Below are 17,263 nucleotides of genomic sequence, written 5' to 3' on the forward strand. Positions count from 1 at the left end.
GAGGCTGCTTGATGGGGCTCACATTTTTATACCGTTGACAGCTATGTTCTCATTCCAGGAGGGCAAGCCCCAGAGCCATGTGTGGAAAGGAAGTTTCTAAGCCACTGCTATGTCAGGGTGGTTTCTATCCCCACACGCTGCCCTCCAACAAACTTCTTCTGTGGCTTCCTACTGGCAGGGAGAGTGTGTTCACAAGAGTTTTTCCAAGATCACATGGTATGAGGTATTTCTTGCTTGTGAAGCGGGCGATGAGGGATAAGCAGCAGTGTTTGTTGAGCGACTACCTGTGCCGGGCACGACGACAGGCAGGCTCTACACACGGCCTTAAACATCACAAATCCCACAAGTCCCTGTGATTACACTGAGGGCTCTGAGTCAGTGATGTTGAATAACATGTCCAAAGACTCACATGAGCCAGAGCTAAGGCTAACCCTAGTCTCTAAGAGTCCTTCCAACCAATCATGCAGGAAAGAATTTGTTTTTGACACAGGGTCTCACTCTATTGTCCCAGCTAGAGTGCACCGGTGCAATCATGGCTCATTGCAGCCTCAAAATCTTGGGCTCAGGTGGTCCTCCCATCTCAGCTTCCTGAGTAGCTGAGACTACAGGTGTGCGCCATCACGCCTGGCTAATTTTTGAATTTTTTTTAGAAACGGGGTCTTGCTATGTTGCCCAGGCTGGTCTCAAACTCCTGGCCTCAAGTGATCCTCCTGCCCTGGCTTCCCAAAGTGTTGGGATTACAGGCATCAGCCACTGTGCCTGGCCCAGAATGGAATGTGTGTGTGTGTGTGTGTGTGTGTGTGTGTGTATGTGTGTGTGTATATATATATATATATATATATTTTTTTTTTTTTTTTTTTTTGAGATGGAGTCTCACCCTGTCACCCAGGCTGGAGTGCAGTGGTGCAATCTCGGCTCACTGCAACCTCCATCTACCAGGTACAAGCAATTCTCCTTCCTCAGCCACCGAAGTAGCTGGGATTACAGGCGCGCGCCATCAGGCTGGATAATTTTTGTATTTTTAGTAGAGACGGGTTTCACTATGTTGGCCAGGCTGGTCTCGAACTCCTGACCTTGTGATCCGCCCACCTTAGCCTCCCAAAGTGCTAGGATTACAGATGTGAGCCACCGCGCCTGGCCCCAGGATGGAATTTTTAACTGCCTGCTACACATGAACTATTCTTCATTTGGGTAACTTTACTTGTATGTCGGGGCACTGAGAATAGTGGGAAAGCAGGTGACATGGGCTCATTGGGAAATTCAGTTGCTTTGAAGATACTTATCAGAAGAATTGGGAAATTCTGAGTTAAATACAATATGCTACAGAGGCCAAAGAGGAAAAAACCCAATAGGGAACAAACCAGTTCTGTACCAGGGAAAACCACCCAAATGGGAGGGGGGCCACCCCTCAGACCCAAACACTGTTTCCCAAGCATGCCGAGGACACCCCTGCAGTGAGGACACCGCTAGGGTGGACGAGAGCTCCTCATCACCACAGTCCTTTGCTCTCACTCTGTGTGACCCTGTGGAACTTTTGCTTTTGAATTAGTTTTTTTTTTTTTTTTTTTTTTTGAGATGGAGTCTCACTCTGTTACCCAGGCTGGAGTGCAGTGGTGCGATCTTGGCTCACTGCAAACCTCTGCCTCCCGGATTCAAGTGATTCTCCTGCCTCAGCCTCCTGAGTAGCTGGGATTACAGGCGCCTGCCATCATGCCCAGCTAATTTTTGTATTTTTAGTAGAGATGAGGTTTTACCATGTTGGTCAGGATGGTCTCGATCTCCTGACCTCAGGTGATCTATCTGCCTCGGCCTCTCAAAGTGCAGGGATTACAGGTATGAGCCACCGTGCCTGGCCGAGTTAGTTTTTTACTGTCAGGTTATTTTTACTGTTATGATTACATCATCTCCCAAGGTGCCTTTTTGGCAAATGGAAATCCTGGTACACATCGATGTATCTGGTCAAGGCAAAGAGGTTTCTTTTAAGCTATAAACCCGACTCTCCAGTAACATACAACTCACCAGTGTGTCATGCGGCTCTCCTGAAAACGTATTTTTCACGTGTTATACCATCTCACAGGTAAACCTTGACTTGATTTGTATCAACTGGCCAGGCCATCCTTCCTGATGGCTGCTTCTTGGCGTTGGGAGGCTGTGGACATGTCTAAAGCACTGGAATTCAGCTGGGTCTCCTCTTAAATTGCACGAGTGCTGCGCTCTAGCTGTCTACCTTCATTACCTGCCCACCTGGATGTAGCTGGGTAAGATCTCAGAAAGGGTAGCGGTTATGCGCTGGGATTTGAAATATTTTAACTCTTTGGTTCAAATACGTGGCTCGTGAACCGGGAGGTTCCATACAGTTACATAACAAGTAATCTGTCAAGTCAATAGTTGCAGGGCTGATCTCTCAAATCCTAAGGGGCAGGTGAAGACAGGAAGGATGGCTTCCCCCCTACTTCTGCCGTCATTACCCGATCCTGCTTCTGGCTCCACTTCACACCCTTGAAGGGCTTTTATACACGTCTTTATTAGGGCATCTCTCCCCTTCTGTTCAGGTCTCAATGGACTTTAAAACCAGAGGCTCTGCTGGGGAGAGGGATTATTCTCATCATCTTTGTGTTCCTGAAGCCATCAGTGCATCAGGGTAGACAGTCAATAAAGTGTTTTGAATAAATGATCAGGATAAAGAATTCTAATCCTGTGTCTGAGCTTCGCTCCACTATAATGTTGAGCATATTCTGGCCTTGGTTTCCTGATCTTAACAGAGAGACTTCATGACCACCATGCCTGTCAGGTAGCTCGGTGCTACGCAGGGCCCCAAGAACAAATGGGAACGGCCGCCTCATGAAAAGGGCAAGTCTACCAAGACAGCAACAGTTCTCACAGCACTCAGGAGAGAAATTCTGACGAAGACGCCAATGGCACAGAGGACATCAAAGTTCTGAAAAGAGACTACCTCGAATGGCTTGATGTCCTGACACAAGCACTTCACTTCACGGTAGAGAGGAGTTTGGTTCTGGGAAGCAGCTTGCTCACCAGAAAGGGGCCCAGTGTTGACACGTGGCGGGTGAAGGGCAGAGGAGGACATGGGTCAGCACGAGCAAGTCCAGGCTGACGTGCTTTCCCCAAGACTCCAGGCTCTATTCCAACCCTCCTGTCCTCCAGAGCAGAGTGCCCCTGACACTCTCAGTCCAGAATGCATCCAAAGCCAGCTCTGATGTGACCCTCCTGTGAGCAGCCACACAGCCTCAGGCAGGCTTGGTCTACATCGCAGGATCCACAGAGACAAACCCACGTTCCAACAAAAGGCTTCTCTTAAATAGGTTCAGATGCCTTTCTTTTAAAGACACAAAATCACATATACATACTCCCTTGGCTAGCTGCAGATGTGTTTTCGGAAAGAAACTAAAGTTGCCTGCCGCAGTGCCCATGACTACCCTGTAAAACGTCAACCACAGTCACACTTCTGTTTTCACCTGTCAGAGGGCCACTGAGGCTGGCCTGGAAGAGAAACATCGATCACAGTCACACTTCTGTTTTCACCTGTCGGAGGGCCACTGAGGCTGGCCTGGAAGAGAATCATTAGTGTCTCGGGATGGAGAGGCTCTAAACAAGCAGACAGACACTAAGAACAAAGGCTGATGGTGCAGGAGCGCACAGCCCAGGCTCGGGGCACCCTTTCTACAGCATCAGCAGCAGCTGAGCAGCTGCGGGTCTATCATCACCCATAAAACACCCACTGGTGCACTGATTCCAAGAGGAAATCAGGTACCCTCCTTTCCTCCAAAGAGGCCACCTGAGGCTCCTGGGTCTAACCAGCAACCCCAGACAGGCCCTGGGACCACGCATAAACCCTTGCTCTGCCTAAGAGAAAGCTACCTGGCTCCTACTCACATTTCCAACTTTCAGGTTAGGAGTTGAAAATTTAGCTTAATGAAGGCCAGGGCTTGGTGGCTCATGCCTGTAATCCCAGCACTTTGGGAGGCTGAGGCGGGAGGATCACCTGAGGTCAGGAGTTCAAGACCAGCCTAGCTGACATGGTGAAACCCAGTTTCTACTAAAAATATAAAAATTAGCCGGGCATGGTGGTATGTGACTGTAATCCCAGCTACTCAGGAGACTGAGGCAGGAGAATCGCTTGAACCTGGGAGATGGAGGCTGCAGTGAGCCAAGATCGCACTGCTGCACTCCACCCTAGGTGACAGAGCGAGACTCCATCTCAAAAAAAAAAAAGGAATATTTAGCTCAATGTAAATCCTGTGTAGGACTGTTTGTGCTTTTGTTACTATAGTGAAGAGCCCCTAGGGTGTCATGGAATCAGTAGGTGACTTCACATCCCATTCACGCAGGCTGAGGGAAAAAGCAATGCCAAATTTAGCCAAGCAGCCATGGAGATTTAACCGTGCTTCAGAACAGCTGGCACGCAACGAAGGTCCACTCCCCCAGCCCACTCTGCTGCAGCCTGGAGACAGCCAAGCTCTCACCTCTTCTGCTTCCCCCAGCTTCTGTTGGCTGAAGATATATCTCAACGGGCCACCTTGTCCTAACCCCACAGCAGGCACAGGCCAGAGAGGGAGGCCCGTACACAGCCAGTAGAAATGATTCTAATTCACCCTCACTCTAATTCTTCCAGAATTTCCTGGAATCCTTGCCAATGACAATCACATATGATATTCTTGTAATGCTTTTAAATAAACAAGTTTCATACATCTTAACTTATGCGCTCTTCACAACAACTTTAGCAGACAGAGGAGCAGGTCGCATTTTTCTTCATTTAAAAATTTTACACTTGGTGAAACTGAGGCTCACAGAGGTTATGACGGCAAGCATGACAGGTGGCAGAACTGAAACTCAAATTCACATCTTCTGTTTCAAGATCTGTGCTGGTTCCATTGAGACCCAGCTCCACTCTCTGAGGCTGGGGCCACCACCAAAGGGTGTGCACATCCACTGGGGTACAGAAACAACACAGGATCTCTGCTTTTATTTTGCAGGTCTGCCTTCTAAAATGATCTGCACCCGTCCGTCCTACGGCATGCAGTCTTCGTACGGGGTCCCGACGTGTGAGGAAGCACAGCCACTAGGAAGTGTGTTCACGGTTTTGTGGGGGCTGACAGGTCTGGAGGCCTGGGCTGGAAGCTGGCAACACTGTTCAGGATCACTTTTCTGATTCTCACCGTCCTCTATCCTGATGGCCTCCTCTACCCCACCCCCACTTCTCCCACAATATAACTGAGGCTGACAGCATGTCAATGTCATGTCCTTTCTTCTAACTTTAGTCTGGATCCGTGATTCTCAACTGGGGTGATTTTTCCCCTGGGTCACTTGGCAATGTCTGGAGACATTTTCTGTTGACACAGCTTGGGGAGGGGGTGCTACTGATGTCTGATGGGGAGAGGCCAGGGACACACCTGACACACCACAAGGCACAAGAAGCCCTCACAGCAAAGCAGGATCCAGCCCAAAACGTCCACAGTGCTGAGCTGGAGAAGCCCTGGCTTAGAAGTTATATCAAGTTATTTCTAATCTCTTACCAAACAGGCCGACCAACCAACTCTCCACAAGGTCTGACGTGGTAAGCTCACGACCCTTCACCGTGGCTGCCAAGGTGCGATGCCTGACCAGCAGGAGTGCAGTACATGGAGGACCAACCGAGAACTGCCTGGTGAACAGGTAGCTCTGGGCTTGCCGTCCACAGACAGGAAATCCATGAGAGAGGTGCATGCTGTGACAAACTTGGTCACTGCCACTCGCTGAGCACCTGCACCCCAAGTAGCTGCATGAGCCGCCTGAACTCTCCCTTGTCTCATGACGCGACTCTACTGATGGAAGGTGATTCTGCTCCTCCTGGCAATGCCCCTGGAGGGCACCTGCACATCCCCTACCCCTCCGTCCATGTTCGTCATGTGCATGAGGCCGCAGGAATTAAAGGAGACCACCAGAGATGAATCTGATGGGCTTCTCGCCTTTCACTCATTTTCTCCTGGCTGGATGCTAGAAGCCTCTGACAGACAGAACGTTCCACTTGGACATTACAGCAGGACGTCTCACTAAACCCAGGAAGAAAACTGACGGGAGAACATGGCATGGAAAAACACACCTACCTTTGTGCTGTGTCCTCAACTCTTCTTTTTCCCCATTTTCCAGAAACCTCCAACCTGAGAGCTCTGAGGGCCCCTGCCACAGTGTGCCTTGCCGAGGTCAGGCCAGGCCGTGCCACACATGCCCAGGAGGCTTCCTGAAAACCTCTCTATGCTGAACCACGTTGCAGCTGGCAGGCACAACCAGGACTTCCCATGCACACTTAGCCCAAAGACTTACGAGTCAGTCACTTTACGTGTGAGTTCAGTACAGAGTGGCCCAAGCCTGAGTAGATCAGAATGTCCATATTCAGCACGAAAAGAGGTACAAAATCATCCCTTCCTTCCCCTATCCCTAACCCCACACAGGCCCAGGGCAGGCAATGTCTTAAGAGGACTGTGAATGGCAGCTGTGAAGCTGTAACACAATGGAAGTGTCAGCTCCACCTTCACTCAGGCCTTTGAAATGTATCAGAAAATGAGGTGGTAGAGGAAAAGCCAACAGATTTATAAGCTAGAAGCAGTTACACCAGAACTCGAAGAAAAAACATCCCCCAAGCATGTTCCCCAATCCTCCACATCACTGGCAGGGCGGACGGATGGAGGAAGGGCTTACTCTTCATAACAAAACCTCAGGCTGGATTCGAGAGGACCAAAACGAAGGACGATATAGAGAAAATGAAGAGAAAGTCCATTTCATATTATTTACAGTCAATTCGGATGGTTGTCATTCTCTTCCTCCATTTCTTTAATGACTTCCCCCATTGCACCTCAGTGATGAAATCCTTTGCCTTTATTTAATGTGCTGTCTTTCCAGAGGCACATGCCCAACTCTGGGATGGTTGTCAAATTGGGAGACCTGTATTTTCCAGGAATAATGAAATGGAAACTCACCGGCTTCTCCAGGGCATCTACACATAGGGTTCTTGCCTCTCGCCCACGCTGCCGAGCCCAGGCTGCAGAGAATGATGAAGGGCAGCTCCTGTGTCCTCTGCACAGCCTCTGCCCAACTCTGAGTTTATTGGTTACGTGGCCTTGGCCAAGCCTGCCTAACTCCTGTGTGCCTGTTTCCCCATGTGCAACATGGGGCCTGCCTCCCTTATGGCTGCTGTGAGGATCCAAGGTCAGCTACACAAAGCATCTGCTCAGGGCCTGTGCACAGTGCGTGCTACATGTTAGCGACCGCTGCTGCCGCTACTGTGTGTCTCCCAGCATCGTCTTCTGTGAGTGAGTATGGCAAGGGCCCCCAGGGCTAACTGATCAACATCAGTCACATGTGGGGAAAACAGCAGGAGTGACGGCACTGCAAGCTTTACTGTCGATTTTTATTTGGGGAAAGTATTTCAGCAGAGAAGAGGGCTTTCTTGGTTGCAAACACAGACAAGCCCTAAGCACGGTCTTTTGAGCAGCATGAAGGATGGCTGCTGGCTCTCGGCAACAGAGCAAGCCAGTGCGGACTGACTTTTACCTCCCTGGCCCTTCATTCTCCTAAGCACCCAGTGCTTCCTGTTTCTCTGAGATCGCAGAGCCCTCTTCCCTGCACCCTCCACCCCAGCGTTCCCGTGCCTCTACCAACGCCAATGCCCCAAGAAGGCTGAACTGGCCAAAAGGAAGGCAGCAGCTGGTTCAGAGTAATTCACGTTAGATGAAACTCTAGAAGAAAATGTTTACTTTTAAAAGAACCTACTGACCTAGTCTCTTGGTAGTAAAATGGTAGGAAAGAAATTTTATAGCTGGTCTCACTGTAACCTGGTCTTTTTAGAGTCTTAGTTCTGGGGAACAGGGCAACAATAAATAAATTGCTGCCGTAATCCTGTTAATCGATACCAGCTCTTCCTTGGTCACCAGGTTGTACTTTGTCCATGAAAACTACTCTGGCAGGAGTCCCCACCCCCTGTGCTGTGGCCCGGGCTGGGTCATAGACCCACCGCCTGTCAGGAACCAGGCCGCATAGCAGGAGGGGAGTGGCTGGCTAGTGAGTGTCACAGCCTGAGCTCCGCCTCCTGTCAGATCAGCGGCGGCGGCACGAGATTCTCCCAGGAGCGGGAACCTATTGTGAAGTGAGCATGTGAGGGACCCACGCCGCATGCTCCTTATGAGAATCCAACTAAGGCCTGATGATCTGAGGTGGAAGAGTTTCATCCCAAAACCACTGCCCACCCCAGCCTGTGAAAAAACTGTCTTCCACGAAACCAGACCCTGGTGCCAGCAAGGTTGGGGAACACGGCCTGCGGCGTGGCTCTTCTCCCGCAGGTGCAGGAGAGTCGGCTTCTCATGCTTCTCAGTTTTCAGATTTGAGCTCTGGGCAGCGAGCAAGTGCCCGGGCTACGCCCCTCTCTGGAGCTCTCTTACACAGTGCTCCCAGCTTCATTAGCCCAGAAGAACATGAGAACAGCATGAAAACATACTCATTTAGGCCTCTGCCAGGAAAATGGCTCTGGTTTTGCCAGGTTTTTGTTGAGGAAAACCCAGACCCACGAAAGCCCTGAGTTCTGGTGCCCTTGGGACCTTGCCTGGTGTTGGTCTTCAGGAATTAATTCTACCTTAAGGAGCGCCTGTCACCAGAACAACTCAGGGCCCGTGCCCTTCCACTGGTTCTCCTTTCCTGGGGAATTGGCACTGGCTGAGGCAGGGTAACACTGAGATGCAGGTGCAGGGACAATCCAACCTTGCAGAAGGCTCTGGAATCCCAGCGAGGCAGGAGGCACTGGACTGAAATGCTTTGGGTTCTTCTGGGAACAGGGACTACTCAATGTAAAACAATTACTGAAGACCAACAGTTCCAAGCATGGACCTAAAAGAAATCAGGCTGCACTGACTATGAAATAAGAGTGATCAAACGGCAATAACTCTGATGTTTCACAGAACACAGAATAAGGAAATCAGTCACTTAACAGTCACACCTGGGCAGTCTCATGTGATTAATGTAGAAGCACAAAGAGCTGGGTAAGTACAGAAAGAAATAGAGATAAAGAAAACACAAGAGGCCAAGAGAAGTTCTGTAAGGATTTTTCTAGTAGCTGTCCCAGCATGGCCCCAAGAGTCTGCAGCAAGGCAGAGCTGGGGCCCTAGATTCCCTGTCTGTGGAAGGGTGTTCCAAAACTTCCTTTCATGCCAGCAAGGGCCTTCTGAGGGGCGTGTGCCTTCTTCCCGTTTTAGGCACATTCTGCCTATGCACGGCATACTTATTGCTGGGAGGAAAAGCACATCAGTGACAAGGTTGGGCTTAGCTAGCCTGAGTTAGGGTGAAGATGCTGGCAGTGATTCAACCTCTTGCCCACTGTCCTTCTTGGAGACCCATTAAAGGGCCCCCAAAATGTTCAGAAAGTGTTCATAAACTGCTTTTGCAAAGTGATGTGGAAGTTGGCCCACAGGAAGTAAAATGGAGCTGGTGTTCACGTGGCTGGTAGAACCCGGAAGTAATTGATGGAGAGTCCCATCCGCCTGGAGGCCCGCATCCCCTCCCGGGCAATGAAACGTGTTTCTGCGTTCAAGCCTACCACCCCCTCCTGCCAAGGTAAGCGGTGAGGAGACAAGGAGCAATTATAAAGAAAGAGGTGTTGGGCGCTGAGAATTCCGGGTGGTGGTGAGAGGAGCCCACAGTGCCATGACCTGATCTGGGCAGGAGTGCCAATGGGCCTCACCACCCCTTGTTTCATTATGACTAATCTACTTGCTGGCACTTGTGAGGCGCTTGGCTGGGTGAACTGCAAGGTAAGGGCTGGTTTTTGAGTCTCAAGGAGGTTTCAGGGCTTCGTGAAAGGGGCTGGAATTCGGAGAGACTCCTTCTGAAATCTCTGCCTGGCTGCTGCCGTTCAGAGCTCCACATGGGTGTTTTTATCTTGGGGAGCACTTGTGGGACCGGGTCCTATACGACATCATCCTGCCCTATTTTTTAGCATAAAAATAAGAGTGGCCCATTTTCACAGCCGCTCTCCTTCCATGTCTGTGCCACGGCCTCCCTCTTAGGCAGTGTGTTAATTAGGGAAACTGACAGGGAATTTATGAGAAAAAAGAACAGATTTCAAGAAGTTTCAGAAGGAAACTGAGATCCAAAGGGGATTTTCTGGGGTGTTCCCAATGGGCAGCACAGAATCACATTGGGTGTCCCCACCTTCCTGCTGGAAGCCTCAGGCATCGCTCTGAACAGCAGTGGTCCCCTCCCTTTTATTGCTGGGGGATGGGCAGGCAACAGCAGCCAGGGGCTGAGATTTGAAAATTATGCACACGTATGTATCCATCTTTATTACTGACGCTTAATTTGTCACTTATTGCGCCCCCCACATTCCAATTCCTTCTCTCCCTTCTGCAGGCACTAGGATACTGACTGACTTATTTCAGAGAAAGGGGAGCAAGAGGCTACAGACCTGGGGGGCTGAGGGGAGGAAGGACATAAGCAGGCCAGGAGACACCGCCCAGACTCTCGGAACCATCAAGGCTCTGAGGAAAATGACAGTGTCACAGCAGAGCTGTGAGCTACTGGGGGGTGAGGCCCTCCCTAACCTGGACTGTGGTTGTCGAGAATGCCAAGCAGACCCCAGGGCCCTGCTGCTCTGATCTATGGGGAAGCCAAGACCTCTTCACGTTCCAAGAGAGCTGCTTCAGGGGGATGGAGGCCAGAGAGGGCTCTTTCATGTGAGAACACCCAAGTGCCTAGGGCCCGGCAGGTGCAGACTCGGGGCTGAGTGCTTTGCCCACCACAGCACAGTGCCCTCTCTTGGGCCAATTCAGCATGAGGCTAGGCCTGTGCCCACTGCAGCTGGCAAAATGTGGGAACAGTGCCATGGCTGCTAATGCCAGCAGCGGTGTGTGTGAGAAGGGAATAGTCTGTTTTTAATACAGGCTAGTCCCTCCAGGCTGGAGAAGGGCCAAAAAGAATCAGATATCCCAGCTTAGCGTCCAGGTCACACCAAAGACAGCATGAGAGAGAAATCAGCTCAGGAAGAAAGAGCAAGAACTTTCAACCTTACCAGGAGCAAGGCTGTTGTGCCTGTGGGCACGCCTGGCAGAGCCTCCAGGCAGAAGACAGACACGCCCCTGGCCCCAGCTCCCTGCCACAGTTGGAGGCAGGAAGAAGGTGCCTGGCTCTATGTCCCTATGGTTGACCAGGCTCTGTGTGGCATTTCTACCCCTCCATCCACCCAGCCTGCGGGCCCTCCTGCTGGTGGACTGCACCTGAGGCCCATGGGCACAGGTGGCATCCTTCTTGCTTTTCTCCACTTGCAGCTGCTGCAAAGCAAAACTTTGCACCACTCCAGCCCCTACACAGGAGTCCTCTGTTAACGGGAAGCTATGTCAGGTATAAAAACCTATTTCCCCCAATTTGCACCTCTGCTGTCTTGCTGACCCCCCGGAGTGGGAGTCCTGAGCCACAGTGGCCTCAAGCTCACTCCCAAGACCTGCCTGAGCTTCCCCCTTTCCCACCCTCTGGTCAAGAGAAAGGGAAGGAAAAGAAAAACTCAGAAACCCGAAGATTGTTTGGAATTTATTCTCTTAAATAAGAATGTAACATTTGTTAAAAAAAAAAAATTAAAAGCACGACACCTTGGTTTCACAGTAAACAGCAAAAACAAAGTTACACAATTAAATAAAAACTCACAAAGAAACACACCAAGAACTCACAAGAGCACAAGTTAAAAACAAAGGCAAAAATAAAAGTTGAGAGAAGGCGGGCAGTAGACAGGCAGCAGTGGCGTGTTCCTTGGCACAGCTAATCCTCTCCTGTTGGGCTCTCGTACCGCCGCCGGGAAGCCGGCTGGCTGTCCGCCCCTCCCGCAGGCACCCCAAGCTGAATGGCTCAGGAGAAAAGTGAACCCCTTGGTGCCCTGCTCGGACCTTAAAGGCTATGGTGGAACTCCTTTTGGGACAGCCTAAGAATGTTCCAGTGTCTTGCAGAAAAGAGCTGAAGATGCACTAACCACCAAAAGACAGGAGTGGGCTCAAACGGCTAACTCAGTGGAGCCAGACAGGAGACATGTGATGCGGGTGCCCGGCTCTCCGTGGTGCCCTGGCGGCAGCAGCCCCCTGCGTTCCCAGTCTGCTCTTGGGGCCCTTTCTTGGGGGCGTGCTGCTCATTTTCTGAGACACCCACCCACTCACCTCCTTACAGGCGTGCTGCTCTTATGCTGCTGTGCATCCCCAAAGCCCTGACCTGGAGTACGGCTCCCCAGTGTGAGGCTCCCGTGGTTCTCAGAACCAGGAACAAGCAGCTTTAGAAACAGCTTCACAATGATTATAATTACTATAATTTAGGGTGCAATATATAAATAAATATCTACCCATATATGTGCAATTAGATCTATATACATACAAACGTGTACCTATATATAAACATTCACACATCACCGTCAGCTATGGCTCTTGGGGTAAGGTGGGAAGTAAGCTGGATTGCAGAATTCTCTTGCTCCACTAAAAGGCTTTCCATAAATGCCTAGAAGGGAAGGGGATGTGGGAAGCAGTAAGACTTCCTAACTTCCGTCTGTCAGGTGGGAACCCTAGGGTTGAATGAAATTCTACTGCCTGGCTACCCTTCTAGCTGGTGTGGGAAAGGCCTGCATTTCCTAAAGGCCCATTCAGGATCCGAACTATGGAACCTCATGGTTATCGGGCAAGGAATGTCTGGGGACAGGGGTCAGGCAACTGCCACTTGTGACCTTCACTTTTTAACTTCAGATCATCTTTTCCATAAGATGACAGGAAACTAACGTGCTTCTCCCCGTCCATCTCTGGCCGGTAATGAACCCGGTGATGAGCACTCGGGGAAAAAGCTCTTCTGTTCCTTTCCGGCTATGCCTTCAGCTTCCCTGCTTCATTTTTGGTCATCAACCATATCAGATAAAAAGAGGATTCCTCTGGACAAAAACGAATTCAAGAAACCTGTAACTAAACTTCTCATGTCCAAGGGGAAAATAATCCCTTTTGGGGATTTCCTTTCTCTGCCTATTGTTCAAGCTTTTTCTAAAGTCATGGTGGACAGTACAAGGCCAGGGTAAGAAAATCTGTGCCAGGACCACTAACACGCAGTAGTAAGTATAAGCTTGGAAACACAGCATTCATAGATTTAAGAACAAAAAAGAGGATTTCTATATTAAAAGCACATTACAAACAGAAATACTGTAAACAATGCCCCCAAACACTAAATTAGGCAGCAGGTACAGATTTGGTTACCAGAGAAAGACAATACTTTAAAGCCGACCTAGAGTGGTTCTTTGAACTGCGGGTTGTAATTGGGTATGGGTGTGTTTTTTTGTTTTTGTTTTGGCAACAGCAAGAATTTTGGCATAAAAAGAAAAAGAACATAAAGGAGAAGAGAGAAATGCCACAATATAAAGAGGAGGCACAGAGTAAAAGCACAGCTGGGTCAAACACTGCCCAGTCATAGCTTTACCAGCCCTGCCTCCTGGGGACGTGGGTCTAGGGAGGATGGCTGAGTTACACACAAGAGAATCAAGTGCCGTCATCATCGCCTCTACTGGTCGAGTGCACAGTGGAGGCGGTTACCATGGGCCTGAGCTAATGACTGTTCTCTACAACATACATTCTGGGACCCTGAAACACCTGAGCTTTCCCTTTTCTTCTTTTTTTTTTTTTAGATGGAGTCTTGCTCTGTCATCAGGCTGGAGTGCAGTGGTGTGATCTCGACTTACTGCAACCTCTGCCTCCTGGGTTCACGCCATTCTCCTGCCTCAGCCTCCCGAGTAGCTGGGACTACAGGCACCCGCCACCACACCACACCCGGCTAATTTTTTTGTATTTTTAGTAGAGACGGGGTTTCACTGTGTTAGCCAGGATGGTCTCGATCTCCTGACCTCGTGATCCACCTGCCTCGGCCTCCCAAAGTGCTGGGATTACAGGCATGAGCCACTGTGCCTGGCCACACCTGAGCTTTTCTGAAACTTTTCAAAAGGAAGTCTACTTAAGTCCTCAAAGCTTCAGTTTCATATTTAAAGAAGGAAATCTCTATCAAAGGAGAAAAAGGTATCTATTTCATGCCAGCCATAAAATACTGCCCATAATTCTGTTCCATTTCTACTGAGGCTAGCAGCAGAGTGAGCTCACCGGGAAGCAAGGTGCCCTGGATTCTGAGCTGCCGGACTAAGATGTTCCGGACTCTGAGCTGCCGGAGGGTAAGCCCCTCAGCCCTGAGCTCACTGGCCTTTGCCACCCAAGCTGGGGGACAGTGCCTGTCATTAACTGTAAGGGTCCACACTGTGATTCCTTTGGGACACCACATTTTGAACTCCCGTGCTATACCAAGTCACCTTCTGGCTCAGAATCAAGAACCACGTGGACAGAGACGTCCTCAGGGCTCTGACTCTTTCTTGGTGGTTTTGCTCTTTAACCACACTGCCAACTCTCATCCTCTCTCCCCACTATGTAGAACATTCTTCCTCTTATTTTCTATGGAACCCGTAATTCTTTAGAACTCCTAAAAACCTGAAACCCATTATACTTTCAATTAGATGGCAAGAATGGCAACCTTGACCAGATGGGAAAGTCAGCAAACCTGGCATCATTCAGGAATAACCTAAACTTCACTGTGTTTAATTCTTCTTAAAAAATGTTCTGTACTCCAAACCGAAATGGAAATTTTAGTTTCTTTTGAGTTGTTCTACTGAGTAGTCAGGTTCCTCAGAAAATCCATCTCTGATGAAATAGGGCCCAGACTAACAAGGTGGTGCTCTCTCCAACTGAATGTACATTCTATAGCATAAAGCCAAAGTCTCTGTCTAGACCCCTTTGGTTATTTTTCTCTACCAGTGATTCTGCCCACGCTCTGAGAGTGTCAGCTGCAAAGGCCTGTGGGTACTTCACGAGAAAGATGGATTATAAAGATCTTCAAGATTGTAGAAGGTTTAAAAGTCATTAATGGTTGAAACATGGCTATAAAATGTTGGTCCCACCTGCAGGGTACTTAAAAAACTTGCTCAGATGATAATAAGGGCACGTGCAGTAGCAGAAGCTGCGTTCACCTGGCTTGGCTGGGTTCTCATGGCTCCCAGGGCACACAGCCTAGCCTCTGGGCGCATCTTCCCTCTCCCAGAATGAGCACCACAAGGCCTACATGAACCAGCTGATAGGGAAGGGAAAGGATGCAACTCTGGGAACCTCTCGTTGAAGGCCAAATGGGTAATTCTCTTGTCCCACCACGGAAATTCTATGACCAACTCCTCCTCCACAGTTCCTGGCACTGGCTGACCATCTTTAATTTTTATGAGTTTTGTATATAGCTGCTTGAGATACATGTGTTTTGAACAAGAGGAAAGTGTGACAGACAGAAACACAGCCCTGCTGGCCCCCTCTTGCCACAGTGACCCTGGGCCATGAACCACCTGGAGCTGCATGTGGGACATTCAGAACACCCAGCAGTTTGTGGAGCTCTGGACGCATCTCACAGGCAAGTTTTACAAGTTGCTGAGAGAGGCCATTTTAAGGAAAAAGCTACATAATTCTTCCCAACAGGCCTGGTACCCACAAACCCTGCGAGTCCTGTCATGCTATGACAAGAATAAATGTGTTTGTAGAGATGGTACTGTTCACCTCCCAACACAAGGAAGTGGTCATGAAAGTGGGACAGGTGAGGGCTTGGACCTCATGACAAGCCCAGTGGCCAAGGGGTCAGGACAGGGCATGTCCCATCACGGTGCAGGGCAGACAGGAGAGCAGCCACAGCTCATCCACACACAGTGACAGGGAACAGGACGCAGAATCTTAAGTGAAGGTGAACCCAAAACAAGACCACGGGGCTTAATCAACACAGCTCCAGACCGTCAGAGGAGCTTGGAAGCAAACTGCATGAAGGCCGAGTGGCCTTGGCCTCACCAGGGCGGGTGATGGGAGCAGTGTCTGAGCGCCTGCGAGCTCCTGTCTACCTACACAGGACCTGGGCCGCCCTCAGGTGTGATGGTGCGGGACGGGGCTGAGGGACAGCACTTCACGGCTCTGCCGCCCACCGGACGGCCCCATCACTGGGCCACAGCCTGCCAGTGGAACTCCCCTCTGATTTGCACCAGCACCTCTGACAGGCCATAGAGAAAGGGGACTCCGAACGCAAGCAGCTGGCACATGAAAAAGGAGTCCAGAGGGTTTTGGGCCACTTGATGCCCGAATGAAGAAATGTTGCTTTGGAGGTGCTGGCTCATGCCCTTGGCCTTGTCACAGAGGCCGAGGGAGTGACGCGCCACCCAGCCAAACAAGGAAGTGAGGCTACCTGGGGTTCCCTCAGTGGAGCTGGCCACGGCGTTGGCCCGTCCGTTTGCATCTGTGGTGGCGCCATCCTGCAGGGGTCCTTTGGCCTCCTAGGAAAGTTCATGAGAAAAAGAAGAGTGACTCTGACTGATGCACTCAAATCCTCAAATCCCTAGAGGCACTGACAATCTGACACGCTGGTTTTAAATTTTATTTATTTATTTATTTAAGAGACAGGGCCTTGCTGGCACCCAGGCTGGTGTGCAGCGGCATCATCATAGCTCACTGCAGCCCCGACCTCCTGGGCTCAAGCAATCCTCCCACCTCAGCCTCCTGAGTCACCGGGAGTCAAAGTCTAGATCCACCTAGGTGCACCTCTTCCTGCCAGTCCCTCTGCAGGCAACAGAAGCCCTCAAGGAGGACTGACAGGCAGGCGTGCTGACAAGGTGGCAGCCATGCTGAAGAGACTGCTGGGTTCACCGCGACAAAGACAGGTGGACCACCCTCATTAAAAAGAGGATAAGGAAGGAAAAAATTCACAGACAAATAACTCACAGAACTAGTGAAAGGCCCCGCAGGCAGGGCGCCCTTTGGGTGTGGGGAGTGAGGGTGGGGCCACCGAGGGATCCTCTCAACAGTCTCCTCTCCCACCCTGCCCTTCTGGAGGAGGCTCTAATCATGTGGAACATGAGGCGGCATCACCCCAGTGGCAGGGTGTCCTCTCAGAAAGATGTGTGTTGACGAGGGCAGATGTCTACGCAGCTGAGATGGAGAGCTGCATCATCTCCTGGGTCCGACTCAGGCGGCAGGTGGAGCCTTTACCTTAGCGAGGCAACCTCAGATCATCCATGAAAAGATGGTTCCCTCTCCACCCGGGACTGCCACTGCATTTCGGGCCCTCCCCGTTCCCAGGAGAGGCAAGGACGCAGGGGCATTTGCAGGTTGGCCGCCCCCGGCCCATAGCCACACTGCTGCAACACCCACTGCTTCTCCCCCAC

General features: G+C 50.4%; 1 protein-coding gene across 32 annotated transcripts in view; it reads right to left on the reverse strand.

Moving 5' to 3' along the window:
* The window catches only part of MICAL3 (microtubule associated monooxygenase, calponin and LIM domain containing 3), a 238,472-nt gene that overhangs the window by 60,751 nt on the left and 160,458 nt on the right, over window positions 1-17,263 (reverse strand). For 30 of the 32 annotated variants that reach the window (XR_010133093.1, XM_063704562.1, XM_031005636.2 and 27 more), the window contains one exon: window positions 16,288-16,375. Coding sequence is in view for 31 of the 32 variants with exons in the window: in XM_063704562.1 (XP_063560632.1) it covers window positions 16,288-16,375 (88 nt within the window). In the remaining variant the exon portion in view is untranslated. Of the gene's footprint in view, window positions 1-11,549; window positions 16,376-17,263 lie in introns of those variants that run through there. The other 2 variants (XM_055374890.2, XM_063704564.1) reach the window with 1 other exon arrangement.

This window comes from Gorilla gorilla, chromosome 23, assembly GCF_029281585.2.
Source record: "Gorilla gorilla gorilla isolate KB3781 chromosome 23, NHGRI_mGorGor1-v2.1_pri, whole genome shotgun sequence".
NCBI lineage: Eukaryota > Metazoa > Chordata > Mammalia > Primates > Hominidae > Gorilla > Gorilla gorilla.